This window comes from Vanessa atalanta, chromosome 25 (genome assembly GCF_905147765.1).
Source record: "Vanessa atalanta chromosome 25, ilVanAtal1.2, whole genome shotgun sequence".
Classification (NCBI taxonomy): Eukaryota; Metazoa; Arthropoda; class Insecta; order Lepidoptera; family Nymphalidae; genus Vanessa; species Vanessa atalanta.
This window is the reverse complement of record NC_061895.1, coordinates 2,952,545-2,980,008: the sequence shown is the minus strand read 5'-3', so window position 1 is coordinate 2,980,008 and position 27,464 is coordinate 2,952,545. Positions and strand designations below refer to the sequence as shown.

Sequence of the window (27,464 nt, the reverse complement as noted above, 5' to 3'; positions counted from 1 at the left end):
ATGAACCTTGTTACATTTTATGAATTTAATTTAGCAATCTACATTCCAAACCGTTGGTAGCTTTATATTAGACTTTGTAAAATTACATTATGTAGTTGCTTTTAAGATAATTCAATGAAGCAGGTATATATAGGTATGTATAAATTTTTCCTAGCATTCTTGTTGCCATTCCACACGGTCAAGATTGGTATAGCAATTTTAATTATAATTTATATTTAATTGTGGCATTAATGTTAATAATTCTTATGTAAATAAAGGCTACACTAAAATAATATATTGGTTTTAATAATTATATAGTTTCGCCTTTTCTGCTTCTAGTTACAAAGTTCACTGAAGTTCGAAACAAACAACAATACGAAGTATTCTATGGTAATATTATATCACCTGTTGGCTAAAGTACACGATAAAAAGTTATAATGATTGAATAAAATTTGCACCAATTAAGGTCACAAAGCTGTTATATATTCTACTACAATATCCAGTTTCCACTCTACAAAACTGTTGCCAAAATTGGAAACTATGACAAGAATAAAACAGCAGAAGTCATCTGCAACCGAACATTAACTTGGCTCTCGTCCAAGTGTTTCAAGTTCGATAAATTCGTGTTTACCTAAAATAAAACCTTTCATTTCAACTACGAAGTATTTGTGCTTAAATACAAGTTTATATAGCTCGATATTTCTAATTTACGATAGAACTTTTTGGATTTGTAACGAAGATTGTGGATTGTTGATATTCGAGAGATCGTTCTTAATTTGAATTTATAAATAACCTCAAGCTATTGGTCGATAAGCATTTCTGATAATCGGTTGATAATCGATTGATTAAGTCGACCAACTTACACTGGATCAGTGTGTTGGAATAAGCTTTATGCTTTCTTTGCAAGAACCTTTGCCCAATTATTATGGACTTTTACCTTAAACTAACGTAATAGTTATATTATTAATAATATATCAGTTATGTTAATTAATTGTTACGTTACTATAATTTTCATTTCTACTATATCTTTATTGTCATTTATTTAAAAAAATGTTAGTAAAATATAAAAAAATACTAATTGAACTTTTTGTATGCAATTTTTTGGTTAAAAAACTCATTTCAACCATAGAATATAAAAAAAAAACTCAAGCCATTGTTATTTTCTCTAGGCTGATGTATAGCACAACAAATTGCCAACGTCTATATACTTCCTATACTTTTCGTCCTGACCTATCCAAAAAATGCCACGCTATTCTTTTGATAGAACTATTAGCTTTGGTGAGCCTTTTTGTCTTATAAAAATTGTTCGATTATTAAGGAAATAAGGATAAAATGAGAAGGGTTCGAATGATTCTATCATCATAATAATATACTCTGCACATCTAGATGAAACTGCTACAGTAACAAAGAAAAATAAATCGCTAAGAAGGATCTCAACCTTGAAGTAAATTGTCTATATAATTTTAGTTAACTCAACAGATGTTTTTGTAAAAGAATAAATATCATAAATCATCAAAATATATTTTATTCTAGTACGTGTATCTTGGTGGTAGGGCTTTTTGCAAGCCCGTCTGGGTAGGTACCACCCACTCATCAGATATTCTACCGCCAAATAACAGTACTCTGTATTGTTGTGTTCCGGTTAAAATGGTGAGTGAGCCAGTGTAATCAGAGGCACAAGGGACATAACATATTAGTTCCCAAGGTTGGTGGCGCATAGGTGATGTCAGGAATGGTAAATATTTCTTACAGCGCCTTTGTCTATGGGCAGTGGTGACTACTTACCATCAGGTGGCCCATATGCTCGTCCGCCAAAAAAATGCCATAAAAAAAAACAAAGCGCTCGTTAATGGTAATTTAATCTTAAAGCTATCTCCCGGTTGACATTAATGCAATTATTGCTTTTGGTTTAAAAATATAACACATTATTGACGTTTCTTTACATATAACATATGCTGCATTTAGGTCCGCATTATTTACGTAATACCAATAGAAAACCTCTATTCGTGACTTAATCGCGTGTCAAACGAACATGCCCGTGACGATTTGCTTCACCAAAAAGCACTTTATTACTATAATCATAAAACTCATTTCATTCGAGGTTCGTATAGTTGGAAAATATTCGCAAATTAAGCTACAATATTTTTTCACGCTGGTCATTATTGACATGTCAAACTAATTTATTTTTGGTATGAAATGAAAAGATTTGTTATATTTAGTAAAGTTAATATTAATAACATTTTCATTAGACAAGAAAGGGTGTAGGGTTAAGGTTAAACCTTAAAAAGGTACGTATTACGCTTGATAGGCGTTTACATATCTAATATTAGAGCAGTTACCGGACGCATAGTACGATTTGTCGCAATTTTTACTTGGCAGTAGGGCTGTACCGCCAAACTGCAATACTTAAGGAGGATTTATATTTGTCTGATGTGTCGTGACGTATCGTATCGTGACGTGATGACTAGTTGTCACGTTCTGACGCCTTCTGAAGATATTTTGAGCGAATACAGCTCGTAGCTACGTAGCTCTAGGAAAGGTGACAGGAACATTCTTTAATTGAGACGATATAAAGAAAATACATACAAGATTTCGTAAACCTATAGGAACAAGAGAAAGAAACGTGTCATGATGCCCCGTACCCCCACCCCTCCGCTCTGACTCAACCGGAATCGTTTCTGATGAGACACGGCAGAATTCATCCCAACATATTACGTATTACTAGTATGAACGTTACCATACTAAATTAAACCGATACCGTTCTAACGCGTAACGTCACGACACATCAGACAAATATAAATCCACCTTTAGTATTATTGTTTTCCAGTTTGGAGAGTGAGTGGGCCAATATTAATAAAGCAACAATGGACATAACATCTTACTCGTAGTTCTCAAAGTTGGCGGCACATTGTCGAAGTAAGAAATTGTTTATATTTCTTACAGTGCAAATTTTGTATAGGAAGATTTACGAACACAGTGCATTACGATTTAGCGTAACATTAAAATTTTTAGTTCTAACTCGTGGCATTAGGCGTGGTTGTTGGAACACGCGTATGTCACCACATGTACCAATGAGTTTTGCTGTGCCAAATTTATGTTAGTAATTCATCTCTTCCAGGGCTGTGAAGGAAACCAACGTATTTTGGAAATGGTTGAAGCTAAATACTATAATACTTAAGATATTAGGAAGCCTTTGCCCACCTTAGGTCACTAGTTAGTTCATCTGTCTTATTCTGTAATATTACAAATTTAGAATTTGTTGTTACAGAACAGCTTTACCGACCTGCGCTCTATCTATTTAAATATTAATAATAAATTTATATTTTAAAGTCAAAATTTCGGGCCTGATGAATGTTAATTTTTATTGCTATATTTTTCTATATGACGTCCGAGGAAAATGTGTCTGGCGCAAAAACCATTTCAATACCACGTGTATTGAGTTTAAGAGCCTTATTTTTTTATTTCAGTCATACTTACAGCATTGCTAACATTAATGTCGACCCCTTGTTCTAAGAGGCTGATGATCTTCTCGATTTGACCCGCACGCGCTGCCCGCAGGAAAGCGGTGCTGGCGTCCGCCTGCAATGAAAATTCACATTTAAAAAAATGGCGATAACCCGTTAGGTTATTAATTATATATGTATATATACATACATACATATATAGATACAAATAAATACGTTATTGTTACACATACTCATTGTTAGAGAACCAAATTAAATAAATTAACAAATACATATATGAATAATATAACATTTTGATTAATAATAATAGGCAATAGTTAACTACAATCTTTTTGTTTTTCTAATAAAAATAATTTATATTTATGTCTGAAATTTGTATCTGGTGAAGTATGCTGGGCCCTGAGTAATATTTATGAGCACGGGGTGCGGTGTGCGGGGACGATGTGTTAAGACCACGGTATCGACAGAACAACGGGGGAAGGTTTTGAGGAGCTTCACAATTTTAGTTTATTTTTATGGTACGTACAATTGGTAAATTGTCCAAAAATACGAATTAATTCGTTCACTAAAAATTACGTATTTTTTTAGTGGTACAAAAAGTGTCTTGATTTTATTACCTTATAGCAAAGAAAATCAATTCGAGTCATATTTTTTTTTTAGATTTCATATTTTACGTAAAATAATTTTATTATTTTAACTTTCCTACGAGACAATCCCACTGATTTGTTTGTCTCAGTATATTCCCAAAACCTATAAAAGTCATTAGGTTGCAAAATTCTTAGTAGCATCTCCGAGTTAGGAGTGTTACACTATGTGCCTTGGAAACGATGTGAAGCCATTGGTTCTGAGCCTAACCACTTCAGTTGTGCCGGATCTTCATCCCACCGCAATAGTTATTTGTTAAGTCTCGTAGTGATCGAAATTGCTGAGGATGAATCCTGACAATGCACCATTATAATTCTTAGTTAGTGAAAAAAGTTGATGGTACTCTTGGCGTACATGTCCTTGTCTTGAAAATCACGTAAAACTTTGTGTCTTGCGTCCGATATTCTCTCTTCGTTAACCGCCATAATGGCCTATAATTACACACGCTTTTATGAAATAATAAAGCTCTTAAGCACTAAATTTAAGATACAAATTGTTTAAACTGCTTTTATACTGTTTTAGTATATTTAACAGAGTTGAAACTACTTAAATCAACAATGAGTAACATCAGTGTATTGCTAATTACACAAACATCTCATACTAAAATGTACGTAAAATTTAACATCAGGTAAATCTAAATGAATATTCAACTTTATTTCGTATGAAATAGAAGTCAAATTTACTTGAACAACAAAATGTTATTTTCAGAATTGTTAGAGAATTTTTAAACAATACTAAATACGACAAACAAATTTAAACCCTATACAATAGCAATAGAGATTACTATTATTTACGGAATATTTGGTTTAGAATTAAAAATATCATATTTTTACATAATGTAAATTTTTATTTATCATTTCAATATACTTTATTTTAAGTACATGAGCAACCCTTTGCAAGTGTGGCTTAAAGAGTACTTCGTTCTCCCTCGCACTTCAAGTGATATCAAGTTAAAAATTCTTTGAAAGTGGTATCAAAGAGGGTTTTGACAAAGAACTCTTGTTAGCCCCTCGTGAATGGGCAGGTATAAATAGCTTTTGATTAAATAATCATTCTTTTCTTTAAGTAGCAGTAGTAGAGATAAAATAAACCGTTACTTGATTCAATGAATTTACGAAAAATCAAAATATTCTCTAAGTATTCAAGAAACAAAACACTTTTTTAAAGTTATAGTATTGAATTAATTGTAACTCTAGTAACGACGAGGAAAGTAGATTCTACGGAGAAGAACCGACAAGAGAACTTGGTACTCATTTCCACAATTTTTATTACAGACTTTAAGTAAGAACTCACTTACGACTTACGCTTTCTTTTTGTTCTTTATATATTACTAGCTGTGCCCGCGATTTCGTGCGCGTTTGAATTTAACAAAAATGTTATTGTCGTAGCCTAAGTTACTCCTTATTACATCAGGTCCGTGAAAGTCCCGTCAAAATCGGTCCAGCCATTCCAGAGATTAGTCGGAACAAACTTACAGACAGACAGACAAGAATTGAAAAAAATGTTATTTTGGTATATGTACCGTGTATACATACATATGCATTTAGTAAAAAAGCGGTTATTTTAATATTACAAACAGGCACTCCAATTTTATTATATGTATGTATTTGTCGCTTATATCTTTCTGATATTCAGATATTATAGAATTTTGAGTTTCTTCTCGCAAAGTAACTTTAATGACCGGTGTCCTATGTCCGCGTGATATTGAGAGCAAAAAGGTATTTTACTACGACTCGCTATATTCGTATAGAGATTGATGATGATGTCCTCCTGACCGATTTCGACATCGGCGACCCCTCTCATGGGAGATTAACCATTTGCGCAGAGCATGAGGGCTTGGAGCCGAGATAGCCCATTGGTTACAAAATGTACAGCTTAACCGATGATTGCAGGTTCAAACTCAGGCAAGCACCAAGTTTCATATGCTTAATTTGTGTTTATAATTCATCTCGTGCTCGGCGGTGAAGGAAAACATTGTGAGGAAACCTGCATTTTAACGAAATTCTACCAAATGTGAATCCACCAACCCTCATTGGAACAGCGTGGTGGAATATGCTCCTAAACTTCTCCTCAAAAGTGGAGGCTATAACCAGCAGTGGGAAATTTACAGGCTGTTCATGATGATGATGATCAGGGTTTGCGTAAAATCTCTCTATTCCCTCACTCTCATAATCCGGAACCCGAAATACTACAAGGTGAAGACCAACGCATCTTTTAATTTTACAATGGGTAGGTAGACTTTCTGTTGGAATCCTGATGCTGAGAGGTCACCGTCGCCAATTAAAATTGGCACTATGAAAAATAATATCGCTTAAATTTTTAATCCATCAGCGACCTTGAAAACTAAGATGTTAGGTTCCTTGTGCCTGCAGTTCGAGCTGAAACACAATAATACTAATTATTGATATTTGACAGTAGAATATGTGTTGTATTGCCTGGATAGGTATATCCAGGCAAATTTTAAGCTCGGGAGTATAAACATAGCCAATACCAAAACTTCGGGTTACATCTAAATACTAAATACTTCTAATTTCAATTATTTTGAAATTTCATGTTAATCATATTAGACATTTTTAACTTTGCCGTTTCATAAATTCAAATCATTTGTACAAAATACATTGGTAAAGAAGGCATATTATTAAATACAAGTTTATATAGATGATGAAAAAGCGTGGAGCTAATACTTGTCGACTTCCAGGCAGGATGTATTACATATGTAATTGTATTTAACTGACATGACTGTGTATTTTGAAATATTGAAAAAGAGTTTCTAGTGACGACCTCCTTGGTCGAGTAGTGTGTGCACCAGTTTTCATGGGTACGCCACTCCGAGGTCCCGGGTTCGATTCCCGGCCGAGTCGCTGTAAAAAAGTTTATTCGTTTTCTATGTTGTCTTGATTTTGGTCTGGGTGTATGTGATACCGTCGTTACTTCTGATTTTCCATAACACAAGTGCTTTAGCTACTTACATTGGGATCAGAGTAATGTATGTGATGTTGTCCAATATTTATTTATTTAGTCGGTTCTACTCGGTAGAATCTACATTTCGAACTGGTGGTAGCTTCACTTAATATAGTTTGTTAAATGACGATTCAAAAGTACTTGTAAAAGCCTACTCGAATAAATTATTTGAATTTGATTTGATTCCTAGAGGAATAACATGAATTCGGAATCTGTGACGTACAACGCCACTAGACCAACGAGGCAATGAAGTCAAGTGTAAATATTAACCTGTATAATAAATATGTATTGATTTTTTCACGGTAACATGATGAAACTTTTATAAAACCCTCATTCAAAGGGCTGTTAGAGTCAATAAAATAATTTTTCCACACCACATTTAAAATAACATTATCAATTTAATGCTAGGGTAACAAATAGACCGTGAATGTTGTTTTTTTTTTTTTGAAGCAACTTTATCGATTTTCATTTGTCTATTTGTAGAAGCGAGTATGTGACAATATTAGATATGCAAACGATAAATAAAGTTAATAAAGGCCTTGCTTATAAGTATTGCTTTAATTCTTTCTGTCAAAATTAATTTGATATTAGAAAAAAGAAGACAGCATTCTTTAACTGATTACAATAAAAAAACATTTGAAAGTATGGCCGCAATAAAAAAAAATTACGAGTACATTTATCTAAAAAATATTCGGGGTATTTAGTTGTTTTTACATAATGCTATTGTTATTTATTGTCGAATGTTAAATCAATAATAATGTACAGAGATAAAACTTAACAAAAAAACCTTTATAAGATTTAATCTGTTCGCTCACGAAGGAGCGCCCTCCGACGTTTATTTCTCGGCATTTTAATAAAAGATATATAATTAAAATATATAATTTATTTGGTTCTGTTTTTATTGACTTTACTCTCACGCACACTAAGACATATTGTAAATAAGAGTGACATTAACTCATTTTAATGCACTAATAAAAAAAAATTAAAGAGGAAGGGCGCGCCCTCATTATTGAGTTTTAAATATTGTTTAAGTTTAATTGTTTCGAAATGGAAACTCTTATGATAAAATGTATATGATATCAATATATAATTGTACTTGATGGTGTCTGCGTAGGTAAAACGCACTCATCAGATATTCTACCGCCAAGTGGCAATACTTTGTATTGTTGTGTTTCAGAGGTGAGTGAACCAGTGTAACTACAGCCACATAATAACTTAGTTCCCAAGATTGGTGACACATTGGAGATGAAAGAAATGATTCATGTTTCTTACGGCGCCAATGTCCATGGCGTGTGATCACCACTTAACATTTGGTGGCGAATTTCGCCGTTCGCCTACATTTCATAAAAAAATAACAATATCTTTATAATATTATTATTACGTGTTACTTTGTTTTAAGTTTTTTAAATATATTATTTAGGCAGACACTTATTTGAATAATTTAAAAGTAAATTCAAATAAGTAATATAATTTTCATTTGAATTGATTTATCCAGACGTGGCAGATCGTCTAACACACGCAGTGCAAGTTTCCTTCACTATAACCGAGCTCGAGATGAATTACTAAAAATGAATGATAATGATATGGAATAGATGATATTATTTATATATTTTATTGTTTACCTTCTTTATTGTTTTAATACAAATTATACACAAGACCAATGTCCCACCAATAATTCCACTAAATTGGTATGTCCTTTGCCATAAAAGATAATTAGTTATACCAACTTTACATGACGTAAAACGAGGATACGAAGATTATCGGATGACTTATTTATTTTTATGGAACATCGAAATTTTAATCCCGTGTCATAAATATTCTGAACACACAAAATTTATTTAGGCATATACCACGTTTTATGTTCATGCATGTTCACTAAGCAAGACGTAGGGTACACCACGAGCAATTATTTCAACCCCTCCTCAGGGTTAGTCACCCTCGTATACATAAATATAAGTCTGTCTGTTAGGGTAGTGATTGCAATGCACAAGTTGTGTTAAGATAAACAGAGCGTTACCGTTTCGTATTGAAATAGTTTTGTAAAACGAATTACTATCAATATATTCGATTAGTCTTTAAAATACTTATGTGATATAAATATATACTGAAATTATCTTAATTTATAAATATTATATTGACGGTATAGTTAACATTTATTTGGAATATAAAATTGTAGACACTATCGCGAAGTTTTACCAAAAACTCAATAGTTTCTACCGATTTAATAATATAGTTATGTTATTACAATATAATTCAATGTATATATTGTACAAATAGAGAAACTTATTACACCACGCTGTTCCAATGTGAATTGGTGGACACACATGTTGCAGGACTTTCATTTAAATTAGACACAAGCAGGTTTCCTCAAGATGTTTTCCTTCACCGTAAAAGACAAAGATAAATTATAATCTGAAATTAAGCTCATGAAAATTCTTTGCGTGAGTTTGAACCCGCAATCAACGGTTAAGAGACACATGGCCACTGACTCACAGTTGCCTGTGCCTTTTTATACATTTAATTTTTTATGAATTATTGGCGTTTTTATTTTTCTAACTTGTTTAGATTTAGAATGTTACAATGATGATGAAGATTAAACAACAACAGATCTTCGCTGGTTTCGAAGCCCTCCGTCTCCCTCGAAGGACATGAGTCATACTGACTTATTTTGTATATTTATTGTATATACAATTATAAAATAATATTATTTCAGGCACTTTCGGCTCTCATACTAATTCTACGCTTTTTTATTAAATAGCTGCCCATCCTAGCTTCACACCGGTAGACTAAAGGTCTACCGGTGTGAAGCTAGGATGTTATATAGGAGTTTATTGTTATTTTGAAACATGCATGTTTGAAATTTCAATAAAAACCTGCCAACAAAGTAGCATAGGCTCCAAAAATTCTCCTCAAAAGGTAATAGAGGCCTTAGCCCAGCAGTGGGGTATTTACAGTCTGTTTACTTTTGAGCAGTGGAGCTATTCTAGAAGAACAGAGTCCAAGCTTGAAATTATAGCACATGAATTAACTACGCAGCAAAATATCAGTCTATCATTTCTAGTTAGACGTTAATTTAATTTTTATAGAATAGGTTGATGAACACTTTAAAAGGATCAATGTAAATGGTTGTAGCCTGCGGTTTCGCTGGCGTTTTAGGAGCTCGAGGAATTAGTCGTCAGGTATTCGTACAAATAAGAAGCACATGTTCCTCCTTGAAGTTCATCCTTGCTTCATAAGAAATTTTATCAAATTTGGTTCAGTGCATTGGCCGTACAAGAGCGAGACAGACAGTGTTACTTTCGCATTTAAAATTAGTAGTAATTAGTATAGTATTCCCTAAGCATTCAAAAGTGGGTAGGAATTGTTGTATGGAAGTTTAACTTTGGCAAACAGGGTTAGCTAAATAGATAAAGTCGTTCAGGCTCTTATTAATTAAAAAATAGTTCTATTAACGATATTCTTATTAAATTTTGTGTAGCGTATTTTACCTCGTTACGAACATAGGGCAAATGAGGGCAGAGAAAGATACCAATAAAGCTCTTAGTTTTAAGCTCTCGCTTGTTGCTATTTAATATTCTTAGATTATAACTGTAAACTCATCTTTAGTTGTATTTGTAATTTGAATTGTAGTTTTAATTGGTGTAAACTTAGTTTATTTTCTGTATGTGGAATTTTAGGCGCATTACAATTGTTTGTTTTATAAATACGTTAATCCTACAATATTGTTTATTATTGTGCCTTATATACATTTAATGTGTTTATTTATGTTTATCGTTTAAATTGACCAACACTATTAAAGTTAAACTATGCTGTATCTGTATAAAAACACATACACAGCATAAATGAAGTTTACATTACTACTTGTAAAACCTACTAGACGTTGTACTCACTGGACATTTATGTCACATAGGCAGGCGGACTGGCAATTGGGACACCCGAGGGTAATTGATCACCACTACCCTCAGACACTGGTACTTTAAGAAATATTATACACCAGCGATCCGCCCAGGCTTCGAGTGCAATGCTGATACTAAATATACTACAGAATGTCTTCGTACACAGTTTTTCATTCAGTAGACGATACAAACCGCTATGTCTCTGCATTTTAAATCTATAATATCTTAAATTACATGCTGTTAAGAGCCATATTGATCTACATTAAATGCACAATGTATTTAAGGTACTTAATGGGGAAAGGATTAATGCTGCATTCCTTAAAATCGCTTCGAAAATAAGCCATTATTTGTTAAAAGTAAAATATAAAAATGGTCAAAATTAAAGCATAAAAATGGTCGTTATGGGCTATCCCTAAGAGATAGACATATACCATCGCAGACTATCTTTGAAGACCTTTTTAAGGTGTACAATACTGTAGTACATGATTTTGATCTATCTCGTAGGGTTCAGCCAGAGTTTGCAATATGAGCGCAAAAATGTGTTTATTTACGACATAACTTCAGAAACCTCTAAAATTATCAGTTATTCTCTACTATATTGTGCATGTATTATACATATAAACCTTCCCCTTGAATCAATCTATCTATTAAAAAAAACGAATCAAAATCAGTGGAGTAATTTTAAAGATCTAAGCATACATAGTGACTGGTAAGCGTTTTATACTATGTAATGATTCCTAATATCACCAATGCGACACCTTGAGTATTAAGATGTGATTACCTTTCTACCAACATTGGCTTAGCTTTAAAATTGGAACACATCTACTAGGTATTGCTGTTTGGCGGTAGAATATATGATGAGGTACCACCCGTACCTACATATGGGCTCACACAGCGAATTATACAACATGTTGTCATGATAATCGATTGAACGAAAATTAGAAGCGAGCGAAACTGCACAGTTATTTTTGTACTTATATATTATAAGCTAAGTTCTCCTACACGCTCTCTATCGTCTGATAGAAGATTGATGGCTAATGTTTTAGTAGTTTTTCAATAAGTAAAAAAACGTCTTCTCATTATATAGATAAAGATGGTGGTCGACCAAACGGTCGGTCTATTAATTCCCAACACAAATATAAACACTTTTTACTTTTAAATTTACGTTCTACGTTAAATAAATACGTATATTTTAAGCCGTTTATAACTTTTGATACTCAACAGATTTGATGAGATAATAACGAAATGGTAACATTTTCTTTTTCTTTCTTTCATTTCTTTGCCATTATGAACAACTAAGATGTTGGCTCACTGGCTCACTCACCCTTCAAACCCGAACACAACAATACTGAGTACTGCTGTTCGACGGTAGAAAAACTGATTTGAACACTCCTTATAATAATTCTATTATTTACATTTGTTATTTATGTTTGTTATTTTTTTGTGTATAGGTATATTCAAAATCAAAATATATTTTATTCAAGTAGGTTTTACAAACTATTTTTAGCAAAGCTACCACCGGTTCAGAATGTAGATTCTACCGAGAAGAACCGGCAAGAAACTCAGTAATTACTCTTTTTAAACGTCTAATAATACAGTCATATTGGTTAAATACAACTACATATGTATGTTATGTCTCCTGCTTGGAAGTCAACAAGCATTAACTCCACGCTTTTTTATCATCTATATTATTGATGATATGGTTAAATATCAAAGTGTTAATTATATAACATTATATTTTATTATTGATTTCATTGTCACGTGGACTAAATTAGTCGAATCATGCTTTCTGTCCCCCAATGACAGATAGACGAATGACGATAACAAACATTGGGGTGATTTCGGGGGTGGCAGCCCCTGTGACTTCATCTATATTTTAGCCTTTTATAGTTAGGGTTCCCTAAAAGTATTGAATGACCATCATCATGACTTTCTATATTTTTTGAATATATGTATATTTAAAAGGACAATTTTTTTTTTGTATTTTTTTTTAAATAGTTTTTATAAATTTTATTTTATTTCACAATAAGGTTTTATTTATCGAATTCAATTGCAATTTTTGTTAATCACATAATATATCTTTAATAATTAAACAAGCAATGATTATATTTGTCCAAGTATCTTTAGGTGACATTTATGTACGAACATACTATTAATTACAATTATATACTCCATGCATACATATGTATAGGAAAAAATACATATGTTTATACATATTAATACTTTGAAATTTAGATGATTGCCATGAATTCATAATATTTACTCAAAAATATTAATGTTCATTTTTACTTTTTATTTACTTATAACTCGGGTCGATTTCTTAATCCTTAAATAGTAATTCTTTGGCAGATAACAAAACATTAAATTTTCAATTGTCAGATTGACATAACGCCCTTAACTGAGGATTAAATCTATTTGCCTCTTTGACGGCCTGACAGACGTCAATTCCTAAACATTGAAAAATGCGTTAATTTTTTTTGTCCTTTAACCGTCAGATAAATTAATTCACTAGTTAGTTATTCGGTGATTGAACAGTCAGCCCTATATGAAACAATAACAATTAATATCTTAAAAGTACATTAAAAGCGAGCTTACGTTGACGTCTGTACTAGTGACAACTGCCACAATTGACAGCGTTTCCGCTCATTCCGTAAAAAAAAAATCGAATCATTACGTGACATTGGCGAAATAGTCTGTGCCCTCTCCGCACAAATAAAAAAGAATTTCGAAACTAGGACATGTACGCAGAAATGTGATATGCTACATTGACCACAATAATTATAAAATTATACGACACACGTATAAAAATGGCATATCATCGTAAGTCGATTGTCAACATTTCATAAGTGAAATCTAAATGAATGCGTAAAGAATCGCACTGCTGATTTATATAATAATAATTTATTATTTTAAACACAATTTAGAGATATATTGTTGATTCCTGTAAACAACAAATAAATGTGAATTAAAGTACCACAAAGTTTGTAGTATTGTGTATTTGAGTAACGTGTTGATGAATATAAATGTGCGTGAGTGGATGGGGGGGGGGGGGGGGTGTTGATGTTTGATGTTATTAGATTGCATTATTTTAATGAATCGAAACATTTGAGATTATAATAATCATTATCGTTTTTTCCAATACAAATATCATGTCACTTAATACGTTTATAAAAATAGATTGACTAAAATTATAAAGTATAATTCAACAAACAAATGTCAGTTAATTTACAAATCATGTTTTTATTATCATACATTTAAAATCCGTCTGAAATGAGAAGTAGTTTGAAACCGCTCGCAGATAGCTGTTACCCAACAGATACTCAAAACGAGAGCGTCTACGAGCCAGACAGCTTTTGTTGCAGCCACATTTGTATAGACGGAATGATTCTTGTACTATGAATGAATTTTAGAGTCTGCGGTATAGGGGTTTTGACCGGCGAGAAATATAAGCTAGCAAAATCCGGTAGACGTTGTCCTGTCTATGTGTATAATGGAGTGCATTTAATGGATAGATAGAAATCACATGTCGGTGTGTGTACTAATAGTGCATTTAGTGAATAGATAGAAAATCGCAGATCTATATGTCCTATTTCGATTTTTTCAGGTAAATGGGCCACTTGAGCATAAGTGGTTATGCTTACGAGCGGGGGGCTCATAAGCATTGGCGCTATAAGAAATATTCACTTAAACACTCCTGAGATCGTCAAAGCGCTACCAACCTCAAGATCGAAGATGTTATGTCCCTTGTACCTATTAGACTGGCTCATTCGCCCTCCAAGCCGGAACCCAAAAATACTAAGTATTGCTATTTAGCGCTAGAATATCTGATGAGTGGCTGGTATCTACCCAGGCGGGCTTGCACAAAGACCTACAAGTATTAATAAACATATAATATATTTCAGCATAAAAGTCATTAGTTACTATTATATATAATTAGAAATTTCGTTTCAAGTACTCTTCTTACTCATCTCTTGTATGGAACCTTTGACCGAAACCCTAGAATAGTTGGAAGCGTTTACATCAGTTGTTGGGGTAACATATTAGGTTATTTTACTAAAACGTTATATATTTTGTTGCATACGTTTAAAAAGATTATTTGAAGCGGCAATTTTATTATCTGTACTAATAAATGCGAAAGTAACTCTGTCTGTCTGTCATTTACGCTTTTATGGCCAAAAAACTGAATCGAATTCGAGGAAATTTGTCATGATGCAAATTGAATCCGCATGGAACCGCATGACCTTTTTAAACACCTGACGAACAATTCATAAAGCATGAGCAAAGCCGCTGTCGACTACTAATAGATTTATATTTATATTTTCTTGTCTATTTAAGTATCAAAAAAAGAGTACCAATGATGGTTTTAGAGAAAAAAAATTGTCGGAATTTGAGAATATTTTATATAGAGATTTTATATGAGCAGGACTTCTTATTAAAATAAAAGAGCGGAACTTCGAATAAGGAGTAGAAATAACAACAAGAAACAAAAAATTATATTAGTTTTTCAAATCGCTTTTAAACTATTGTCGGTGATAAAGATAGTCAAAATTAAGCAAGCCTAATGTTGGTACTGCTATTGAGTAATGAGGATGTTTTCCTGACCGATTTCAAGCAAGGTGACCAGTTTTAATTGACTAGTTAAGTGCGCAGTATATATACTAATGTACCATCTTAAGTCTACCCCTTATCTGTCACTCTTATAATCAAATGGGCTTAAAATGCTTTCGGAGGATGTCTTGACAGGAAAACCCAATATTTTGGGTGAACGTTAAATCGACGCAAATGGTGCGAGATTTGAGTGTTTATCGATGAAAAAAAAAAACACTAGCTGCCTTATAAATCCGAGCTTCTAGAACTAAATATTTTGATCCAGAATTTGAACCAAGGAACTTGTTGAACAGCCTAAAATTCCTGGGGTTTTTAGGCTGTTCAACAAAGATGTTGATAAATGATATAGAATGTACACGTTAAATGTACAGGGACAAATAACATGAAAGAATTTGCGGCTGAAACCTAATATGAAGTACACCTAAATGCTTTCAACTTATTCTGTCATATAAGTAAAGCAAACGAAAGTGAAATCAGACAGGCTTTTAAAAACCCCTTCAATGTTTGAGAACCTTCACAGTATTAAGAGTTTCCTGCTTGTGAACGCGTTTACAGTTTGAGGGGAGGTGCTCTAAGTGTTATATGTACGAGTATGTACAATAAACACATAGTTTTGTTTGATAATTTTATTTCTATGTCTATCAAATGTTAGTATTTAAACTAAACTATTAAAGGTCATGTTCCTATTATTCCACGCGGTCATCATTTGTACAAAAGTTATTTTTATTTAGTAAAAAAAAATTTCAATTAAAACTTTTTTAAGCCGGCCATAAGTCAACACTGCTGATAGAAATTTGAGCTAAAAGCAATTTTAATCATTCCTTATACCTTCGGAGCTAAGATGTTATGTTCTTTGTGCCTGTAGTTACCTGTCACCTAGCTCAATCACCCTCCAAACCTTACTAAGTATTTTTACTTGGCGGTAGAATACGAGTATATGATAAGTGGGTGGTACCCACCCAGACCAGCTTGAGCAAAACCTTACCACCATGTACATTTAAATAATTTATCATTGTAATTACAAATTAAAAAAAATCCGCTGATCTTTCAGGATCCTCTCAGTTGAGGTGTTTCTTTTCGAACCGGTGGTAGAACTTTAACAATCAGAAAGCGTAAAACTTCTATGTTGAATAGAGATTTTTGTAAAATCATAAAATCCGTGTATTCTAACTATTCAGCCATCTCGGCGCAAATATAGTTATTCAAACACTTTTATGGATTGTTAGTACATTTAAAAATTATACGATCGAGTATCATCGGTTTAATAAATATAAATTTCCACGAATATTTCCAACCGAAATATTTCGTTCACAGTAATTGAATGTTGAATATGGCATAAATGAGAAGCGATTTCGAGGTAATTGGCGAACAAATCATGAAGTTGGAAGTACGAAATATTTTTCGGAATTTCGCTTTAATTAACCCTCGTACAGAAAGCCTGTATTGTTGTATTTTGTTAAGTAATTATACTCGTGTGTACTTTTGATTGTATTCTTTTACGCAAATATATGTACAGTTTATATGTCGTTATCCTCTGGATGTTGAGTTCAATAATATATTGCGTACCAATTAAAACGCGCTTTATGTATATTCATTTCTTGGTACCACCACCTTGGTATCTTTGTGCAAGTCTGGGTAGGTACCACCCACTCATCATATATTCTACCGTCAAGTAACGTTAAACGTTCCGGTTTGAAGAGTGAGTGAGCCAGTGTTACTACAGGCGCAAAGGAAATAACGTCTTAGATCCCAAGGTAGTGTAATGGTTAATATTTCTTACAGCGCCATTGTCTATGGGCAGTGGTGAGCAGTTATATCATCAGGTGGCAATAACAAAATAATTCATATAAATTCATGAATAGTGTGCGAGTGGGATAGAAAGAAATTGATCTTAATATATTCTTTTTTATACGTATGTATTGGGACGGGACGTAATCATAAAGCGTACGTAATATTTTATGCAGACTGATGAGCCATAGCAGAAGATAAAGCCGCTTCTAACAATACCTAATTTGATTAATTTTATGTCAATTTTTCTTTACTAGGGTTCGCTCTAAAACTGGAATGTCACTTCTAAACATATATATATCGTATGGGAGAAATCACAGAATGTGATTGGCGTATCCTGTAATGTATCTAAAGCGTTTGATTGCGTAGATCACGAAACTCTTTTGTACAAACTCATATATTACAATGATAACGGTAATTTCTATAAATAAATTCAATTCAAACTAATACTGAAAGTTTAAATAACAAAGGAAACAGTATGACTTTAGGATATAACACGGAACAATGAGTAGCTGGAGCTGTCAGGAATATGGCATTATTATTTCCTCGATAAAGTGGGTCGATCGGAACGTCATAACCGCTAAAGTACCGTTTGCAACAACATGTAATTTCTATTATATTTTTGTGTAAAAAAATATATAGCACATCCAAAGTACGGAAATACTTTTCTAGCACGACATATAATTACAAAAAAAAAATGTTTGAGAACCACAGGATTTACAGTGTTCTAAGCTAAATACTAAAATAAAGCAGTTTGTTTGTCAGAACATTTAAGAAACCTATGTGTCTGGACACTCAAACACAGTCCTAGACTTTATCTCCATACCAAATTTCATCTACATCGAGATTCAGACAGAGTTACTTTCGCATTTATAATATTAGAATAGATTAAGATAATACATAATAACTAAAGGAAATCTTAGAAGAATATTATTTCATATATCTCGGAACCAAAGATTATTCAGTAACACAATGGAATAGAATCATGGACTTCCCATTATACTTTTCTATTTATAACAAAACATATTGAAGATACTTGAATTGAAAATTGACACATACTTGGACTCTCATCTCATACTAATCGTGGTAATACAAATTTCTGAATACTTTTTCTGCTTACCCTACCAACACAAGATACAAGGCTACGTATTGAATATTGATTCTCCTTTGTGTGTCTAGCATGTTGAATTAACTGTTGCTATACGCACCTTCCCACGTTATCTAATTAAAGATCAAATCTAAATGTAATACATACGTTATATAATCGTTGTATATTGTATTAGTGGAAGATATTCATGTTATCAACAATAAAACTCAATTTCGTAAGATATCTTTTTTTCGCCTCTTATCTTTAAGATGTATACTATTTTTTTGCGAAAGTGACTCTGTCTGTATATCTGTCCTAGCTACTGAAACCGATGAAATTTGGTACGAAGGAAACTTGAACTCCAAGGAAGAACATAGACTACTTTTTATATCTAACACCTGGCGACGAGCCCCTAAAACGAAAGCGAAGCAGCAAGCGACAATTTTATTTATAAAAAACACTAAAGGTCGTGAATAAAGAAAAAAAACAATTGACAAAGAATAGAGGAGAAAAAGGTGAACTGGTTTTTCTTTGCCTGTTTAAACTTAGAAGAAGATATTGACCAGAGCCTAATCTTAAGGTAAACTCAATTTATAGTGAGTGGGGCAAGATCGGCAATGGGGTCAAATCGTACGGATCGGTCTGTTTCGAATACCTTTTTATTGATTGTAATCTCAGGACCATACAAACCAGTAAAATGCTTCTATTGACTGGAGAACAATGTAAAAAAGTTATCGAATCAACCGAAAATTCGGTCGGTATGATATTAATTTTAATAACAAATATTTTTCATAATTAACAGTGCTTGTAAAAGCCTACTTGAATAAAGCATATTTTGATTGATTGATTTTGAATCACAAATGCAATCATGTTATCAAGAACCATGATTACCATATTTTAATTTAAATAACATTAATTTTAATGCAATGGGAATAGTCTGTCTCTATAATCCCCTCCCGCCCCATGACAGATCGCGTACATACACGACTTATTTGGCGTACATACTCTTAAAGTAAAGAATCACCGTAAATATCCCACTGCTGGGCCAATTCCTCTCCATTTAAGGAGAAGTTACGGTGCTTAGTATAAAAATCTGCGTAAATGTATTATACACATTTGGCAGAATTTTGTAGAAGTTAGACACGTGTAAGTGTCCTCACGGGAGATGCAATTTTTTTATTTTTTTCAAAAGTTATTCGATCGATCAAAATTCAACATTTCACGAATACTTACAAAATAAAACAATGGACTCTGTATTGAGCCATTAAAAAAATAAGATATTGTTCCTATTTTACAGCTATTTATAAATATGATCATCGCTTTATGCAGCGCTAACAATTGACCATAATATATTATGTCAGCGCTTTTATAGCTGGTCGATTCTAATCATATCTTTAGAGGGTTGCATCTATTATAACAGACATTAAATATTCACCGATGCTGTTAGTCATTGGAATTATCGATTGAGCCGCACTGATTGGGTGACTGCACTCAGTTTTGACATCGGGTTTTCCGAGCTGGATACAGTTATTACTATTATTCGTGAATTGTCCTCTATTACGTTTTATGGCTCATTAATATACAAATGACGATTATTATTTGCGATTTATTTAGTTAAGCTCAACAGATATTCCATATACAAAGACCAATAATTGACATTGTTACATAGTGAGCCGAAATGAACGCGTGCTTCTTAATCGATGTTTGCGGGTTCAAACCCAAGCAAGCCCTACTGAATTTTTATGTGCTTAATTTGTATTTATAATACATATCGTGCTCGGCGGTGAAGAAAAACATCGTGGGGAAATTTACAGGCTGTTAATGTTGTTGTTACACTGGCTCACTTAACCGATCGGAATTGGAAGTTTAATGAGTCAGTGTAACTACAGCCACAAATAATTTAACATCTTTGACTATTTAAGAGATGGTTATTTCTTCTTCCAGTGCCTATCAACGATTGTGACCATTTGCCACCAGGTAATTCTGAATCTGATCTGAATCTGATTTAACAAAATAATAAAAAAAATGTTTCTCCCTGATAATTGAGTTATATTTATCATTTACAAATTACATATGACATTGAGTATTATGGAAGACGAAAGCCAGGAAACTGGGTTTTGTAAATAGGCAAAGGTAAATACGCGTAAGTCCACAAATCGTTTAACCTGATTCCATTCCGTTTGAGTGTATTTTCGTTGAAGGATCAGAGTATAATTCATTGAGCAATTAACTCGAACCTTTGTTTGTTTTACCTGACCGAGGTACTAGACTAGGCTATGATTAATGGTAATGTTTATTGCCACTGTTGGGAAAATCTAGCCTTTTATTTATTATTTATGTTCGAGTTTTGGGTAATATTGTTATCTTCCTTGAATATCGATATTAATATGATACTGATAACTATTGAGAAGGGTTCAAGAAGTTTTTTTTTTATTGTTAAATTGTGCCTAGAGGTGGTTAAAATATAGATAAAGTGCTTCATCCACAATGTTATTTCGACTCTAAATTCTTTATAGTAATAAGCAATTTAGATTTAAAGAAAAAATCAAATGTCAAATCCTTAGACGGGAGAAAAGAATTCAAATGTCAAATTCTTTTATTTAATTTCACAACAACTCTCTTAATTTAAGCACGTTCACAGGGTACGTAACATCTTGGTTGCCAAGGTTGGTGGCGAATTGGTGATGTAAGGAAAGGTTAATATTTCTTACAACGCCATTGTCTATGGGCGGTGGTGGCCACTTACCATCAGTTGGCCCATTTGCTCGTCCGCCTACCGATATCATAAAAAAGCGTATTTTTCCTAAGTTTTCTTAAAAATAATACTTGAAATTAATTAACAAAAAAAGACGGATAAATTCATTGCAATGAAGATTGTTTTTCATGCCATTAGTCTCTTATGGTCCCGAGTAAAACGAAATCCAATATTCTGGTTATCGCTAACCGAGATGCCCTAATTGCTATTGTCAGTTTCATGTTAAACAAATATTAAAGATGGCCGTGACACAAACAGAACACCACTCCTACATATAAACGTTCTAATTAGTCGGTTATAATTTAATTTAATTAGGACTTTTCATAGCGTGTTTCGGTCTCGGTGAAGTCATGGTCCAAAACGAATTATTGATTTTTAACAACTTGTAATTTTGCAAAATGGATTTTGCCTTTGATGATTTCACTATCATTAAATTTTTTTTAGTAAATACTTTAAAGAACAAAGAGGTTCCCAATTCACAAGGTTATTTTTTTTTTAAATTTGTTATGACATTTTTATGATATACTAGATAAAAAAGCGTGACTTTATTATTATTTTACATATAATTCAATAAAAATAAAAGTAGCCTAAGTTACTCCTTACTACATCAGCTATCTGCCAGTGAAAGTCCCGTCAAAATCGGTCCAGCCGTTCCAGAGATTAGCCGGAACAAACAGACAGACAGCCAGACAAAAATTGTAAAAAAAATATTTAGGTATATGTACGGTTATTTTAATATTACAAACAGACACTCCAATTTTATTATATGTATAGATTAAGCGATTACCCTCGCTCATAGAAAGATATTACCGCTGTGAATAATATTATATTAAACACTCCTCGCGTCACCAATCTACTATACCTAGGGTTAAATGTTTCAACTGCTTATTTAAGCAGCTCTATACAATCGACTGAACTGAAATTTTGCACATACCTTAGATTCGGGTAACCAAAATATTTTCTAATACAAATATTGTAGTTTGTTTTGGTCTTTTGTTTTTGTAATTTTTCATTATAACTTATTTGAGTACCTAATTTTACGTAAAATCTTTTAGAAATGTAAATTTGAAAAGAGTCTGTCTTTAAATATGAAAAAGGAAGAAATATAATATTGATTATCAGTCAATGCCGGTGTACCTCAAGTAGGCGTTCTGAGACCTTTTATTTTATTGTACTTTGATTTACTCTGTAACACAACTCTCCTTTTCACAGTTGAACGCTGATAATCTCTAGATTGACGCTCACAATTAATTCAATTAATTCTGACTTAGAAAAACAACCGAATTGTATTCATTCTTATGGACCAGAAGTGAATCCCGTCAAAATCAAAGTCCTAATATAGACCTTTTAAAAAATAAATAACTTAAAGAAATATATATATCAGTTAAGTTTATATCATCAACATTCTGCTGTCTATTTCCAATAACACCTGAGGCCTGTATAAAGCCTTATCACAATCCTCATCTACTTATATGAAACCGTACTGGGATTACGATTTCAATCAACTGATTTAGAAAATAACAAAATATAAAATCAGATAATACTAAACACATTAGTATTATATAATATGTATCAGAAATGGAAATTATATACTAAAAGGAGAGGAAAAACGACAACAATCATAACCCAAAAAATGTCATAGACTTATAAGCTCATGGGCCTTATAACACCAATGTACTCCCTCTCTGGGGAATATGTTACGTCCCTTGTGCCTGTAATTATACTTGCTCACTTATACTTCAAAACGGAACACGGAACTGATGAATGGATACCTACTCGGTCTTGCACGAAGACTTCATAACCAAGCACCAAAAAGTATCGATGTGCTCAATTTTGTATTAATAAATCACTTTATCAGTGGCGAATACCATCGTGATTTCACCTTGTATTAGACGATGTTCTTTTTTTATATTTAATTTACAACATCCACGGGCTCACAGTTGCCCGTGCCTTTTTTATATATTTTACATTTATTAATTTTGGCGTTATTTTATATTTTTACTGAACATCAGCAGATCTTCGCTGGACTTCGAGCTTGTCGTCTTCTTGGAAGACGTGGCTCACACTGACTTTTATTTTCATTATTTTTCATATATAAAATATATTAGACAATGTTCAATATAAGTCACCAAACAGGGCTGCGTGCAGGAAAAAACTTAAAATGATCCCTGTCAGTTTTTCTATGTCAGAAATAATGGATCAATAGCCGTACAATCGCAATTGTTACACGCACGTTGATATAGTCTAGCCAGGAGTCCTTGCAAGTCCAATAAAAGGGAGATAGCGTGTCACGCATTTGATTCGATTATTGACGTTATACTTACAATAAAAATAATATAGTTTAATTTATGCATTATATACATAAGTAATATAATTACATTAGCAGCCTGTGAATTTCCCACTGCTGGGCTAAAGCCTCCTCTCCCTTTGAGGAGGCGGTTTGGATACATGTTGGTGGAATACGCATGTGGCAGGATTTCGTTGAAATTAGACACATGCAGTATTCCTCAGGATGTTTTCCTTCATATCCGAGCACGAGATTAATTATAAACACAAATTAAGCACATGAAAATTCACGTGGGTTTGAACACGAAATTATCGGTTAAGACGCACGCGTTATCAATATTTGAATAAATGACTTCTAATAAAGAGTTTGTATAGTTTAATCAAGTCTATATTTCTTAATATATTTATCAAATCAAAATGAATTAACTTCTCACGCTACATGATATATTATCCAGTAAGACTTACAAAGACGAGGATATTGATCTCAGCCTCCTCTTCCGCTGTACTACATATAGGATTACGGAGGGCGTAAGGGCGAAATTAAAAAAAGTTTTTATATTACGTTTTCATATTTAATTATTCTCGTCTCGTCTATTTATAAAAAAGTTTCTAAAACTAATTCAATTATCGTTGGTAATTTTTAGAGCGACGTACCTACTCTTTGTATATATATATATATTTTTAATAATATCTATTAAAACACGAGTATAACGTAGGTCGTATATATAACTTTTATAACAAATATCGTTAGGTGAACAATGTGAAAAGTCTTTTTCGCCAAGATGGCATTTACGTCCTTTATAATATGAGGTATTGGTGTATAAAAATCATAACAATATTCGCACAAAAATAAGTTTAGTTAAGGATATATCTTTGTGATTGTACTGGTTCTCCAACTATAAGAATAAAAAAAAGTTTAATCATAAAAGGTAAGCACTGAACTGTACCTAATACTGTGACGTCATAACCTAGGGAATTCTTCAAGGGATTGTAGAAGCCCTATAGAAAATAACAAAGTCAAGGACATTTGAAACGGAACTACGGGATAGACCCCCTTTGTTAAAATAGGACTGTTAAAGTAATTAAGGGGATACATTTTGTCGTTTTATATGACAATCATTATTGAAGTATAATATAATCAATTATTATTCCTTAATAAATTCTAATTACTCTTTTTAAATAACTTTCTCATTAATATAGCATTCCACAGTAAATGGACTGTCTAACACGAAAATAATACTATTATATGTTGATCGCCATCACCGAGAAAACAGGCGGATGTAATTGGTCGTACACCCGTGCCTTCACTTTAAAATATAAATGCTAATTCCGTCAGTATATTATGACCATTTGCAAAGGTAAATGTGGAGGTCGAAATCTTTGTAAAGTATAACGTTACACTTGCTTATGGATTTAAATATTCAGAAGAAATTCCTTAGAGCGACGTATGAAAATCATAATTCATGGTTTTTTTTACATGAACCTACCTGGACCTGGGACTAAAAATTCATGACTCATAGTTGACACATCCATATGCTAATGTTTTTTTCTTACACGCCTATGTGTTTTCGTCCAGGAACCTAAGATTTTTCTTCATCGATAGAAATATATCGCTGTTTTGAAAAGCTAATCATATGCAAATAAAAAAATCACACTTAATAATTATCTTGGTAAATGTACTTCTATTTACAGGTGGTCTCACCGTGTACTTACATTAGCATTAGCAGCCTGTAAATTTTTCCCACTGCTGGGCTAAAGGCCTCCTCTCCATTTGAGGAGAAGGTTTGGAGCATATTCCACCACGGTGCTCCAATGCGGGTTGGCAGAATACACATGTGGCAGAATTTCGTCGAAATTAGACACATGCAGGTTTCCTCACGATGTTTTCCTTCACCGCCGAGCACGAGATGAATTATTACAAATTAAGCACATGAAAATTCAGTGGTGCTTGCCTGGGTTTGAACCCGAAATCATCGGTTAAGATGTACGCGTTCTAACCACTGAGCCATCAAGGCTCACATACATTGCACATTATGTATTTAAAATATAAATTAAACATAATCAATGATTAGAAATAAGAATTATAATATATTTTATTAACTATTATATAATAAATAAAATCAATAAAATATTCCATAAAATTATAAATGAGCACAAATAAAATTCTTTATTTTTCGATTGAACTGAGGGCTATCGTGACATATATCTAAATAGTTTATTTGATTATTAATGTTTTAATTATTACGATAAATTCGCCTATAACATAAAAATTAAAACATTTAAAGCATATACGAGATAAAATAGCATGTCACTATAAGTTTTTAACGTTTCGCGGTTGAAATACTAAATTTTAATTAATTTAATATGTTAGAATTTCCCGCAGATGTCGGATTAAAATCTGCAACATGAGTATTTACAGACCCGCATAAGTTCAGCGTGATGGAATAATCTTCAAAAGGAGGATTTACCAAAGAGTTGGACGTTGAACGCTTTAAATACGACTACAACTGCACAAACAAAGAAAATCTACTAACATAAACTGATTTATTTACACCTATGCCATATTTCTGCCAATAAAAAAATTCAATAAACCTAAATAATCAACGATCGTTATTATGTATAATATATCTGTTAGTATAAAAGATTTCCTTATAAATGAAAATATCAACAGTACTTTCCATAATCAAATTTGGCTCCCGACGCGCCGACAGATTCAATCCTAGTTATAATTAAGTTAATTACCTTGCATAGCACCGCAGACATCATATTTAGCTTGGCTAATTTGTAAAAAATACAGATTAAAAATTATTACAAAAAAATATTTTAAATATAGAAAACACGTTTTATAAATAAGAAATAAAATTTAAACGTTTAATAAAAATAAAATGAAGTCTATTTTTAAAATCAATCGAAATTTAAAAAAAAAAACGTAATATGCGAGCGTAGATAACAAAGACATAAATGATCTTCGAAAAAAAAATGTAAATCCAAAATTATCGATTAAAATACATTTTAATAAATACTAAATATATTTCACTTATAAATTCTCTTGTGCAAATTGTTCAGAAAAATAATGAATATTATATAAGTCGTGTCTATACTCGGAGGCGCCTGTCCTTGACACAAGCGCTGCCGTTGCGACAAATATTCTAGGTTCTTTAACGTACCTGGTTCGGCGTCGCCGTTTCCGTAGTCATGTCGTCGGACGCTAGTCTAATCCTTTTCTTTCTTCGCTGACATGAACAGCAGTCTATAAGCTTTACCAGCTTAAAACCAACCCGGTCGGTCTCCGGACTCAAATATACTAAAGCCCAGTCGACATCGCGGACGATTTATCGATCTTGCCGTGTCCTTGCACTGGCGAACTGACACGAGGGTACAATACCGGGTTTTAGTCCTCACGAGTAAAAAGACCTTATTTTCTTAAAAAAGTTATTTCATAAATCGAATTCAAATTTTGATCGAACGCGAATGTTCCGCCATTTTCCTTACGGGTTTCGAGTCCTTTTTGCACTTTACCAAATACTAATTCTACGAGTAGAAAAACACTAAGCAACAATTAAAGCTGAAGCGATACACAGACACAGAATATTAGGGACATTTTTATTATTTATTTTAGTTAAAATTCGAAGTATTTCGAACTAGTTGTTGCGTTTGGAACGTCACCTCGGGGGTGTAAAAGAATTTTGCCGGCTTTGGCCGACAAGTGAGATGGGTGGGGTGAGATAGTGCGCCTGCGCGGTATTTCTCTTTGGTGTGCGTGGTTTGCGTGTATGTTATTATTTCAGCAAGTATAACTTGGTCTCCCCGCGTCCCTCTGCGTCATATATTGTTATGGATCCCGGGGTAAATTTGCTAGGTACTGGGGTTTAGGATATGTTGGTTTTATTCACAAATACAATCGATAATGCAGAGCTCAGAGAAAACATCAGACACGGTGTCGGTCGGACAAAGCGGTAGCTAGATTCGCAAAGCGACGAACAATTATCATTTGT

At 32.9% G+C, this 27,464-nt stretch overlaps 1 protein-coding gene across 4 annotated transcripts in view; it reads right to left on the bottom strand.

Moving 5' to 3' along the window:
• LOC125073712 (ankyrin-2-like) overlaps window positions 1-27,125 on the bottom strand; it is a 69,563-nt gene extending 42,438 nt beyond the window's left edge. For all 4 annotated transcript variants that reach the window (XM_047684692.1, XM_047684693.1, XM_047684696.1 and 1 more), the window contains exons 1-2: window positions 26,637-27,125; window positions 3,457-3,558 (exon numbers count right to left, since the gene is read on the bottom strand). In XM_047684692.1, the coding sequence (XP_047540648.1) occupies window positions 3,457-3,558; window positions 26,637-26,666 (132 nt within the window). In that variant the 5' untranslated portion in view covers window positions 26,667-27,125. The remainder of the gene's footprint in view (window positions 1-3,456; window positions 3,559-26,636) is intronic.
• Between the last annotated feature and the right edge of the window lie 339 nt (window positions 27,126-27,464).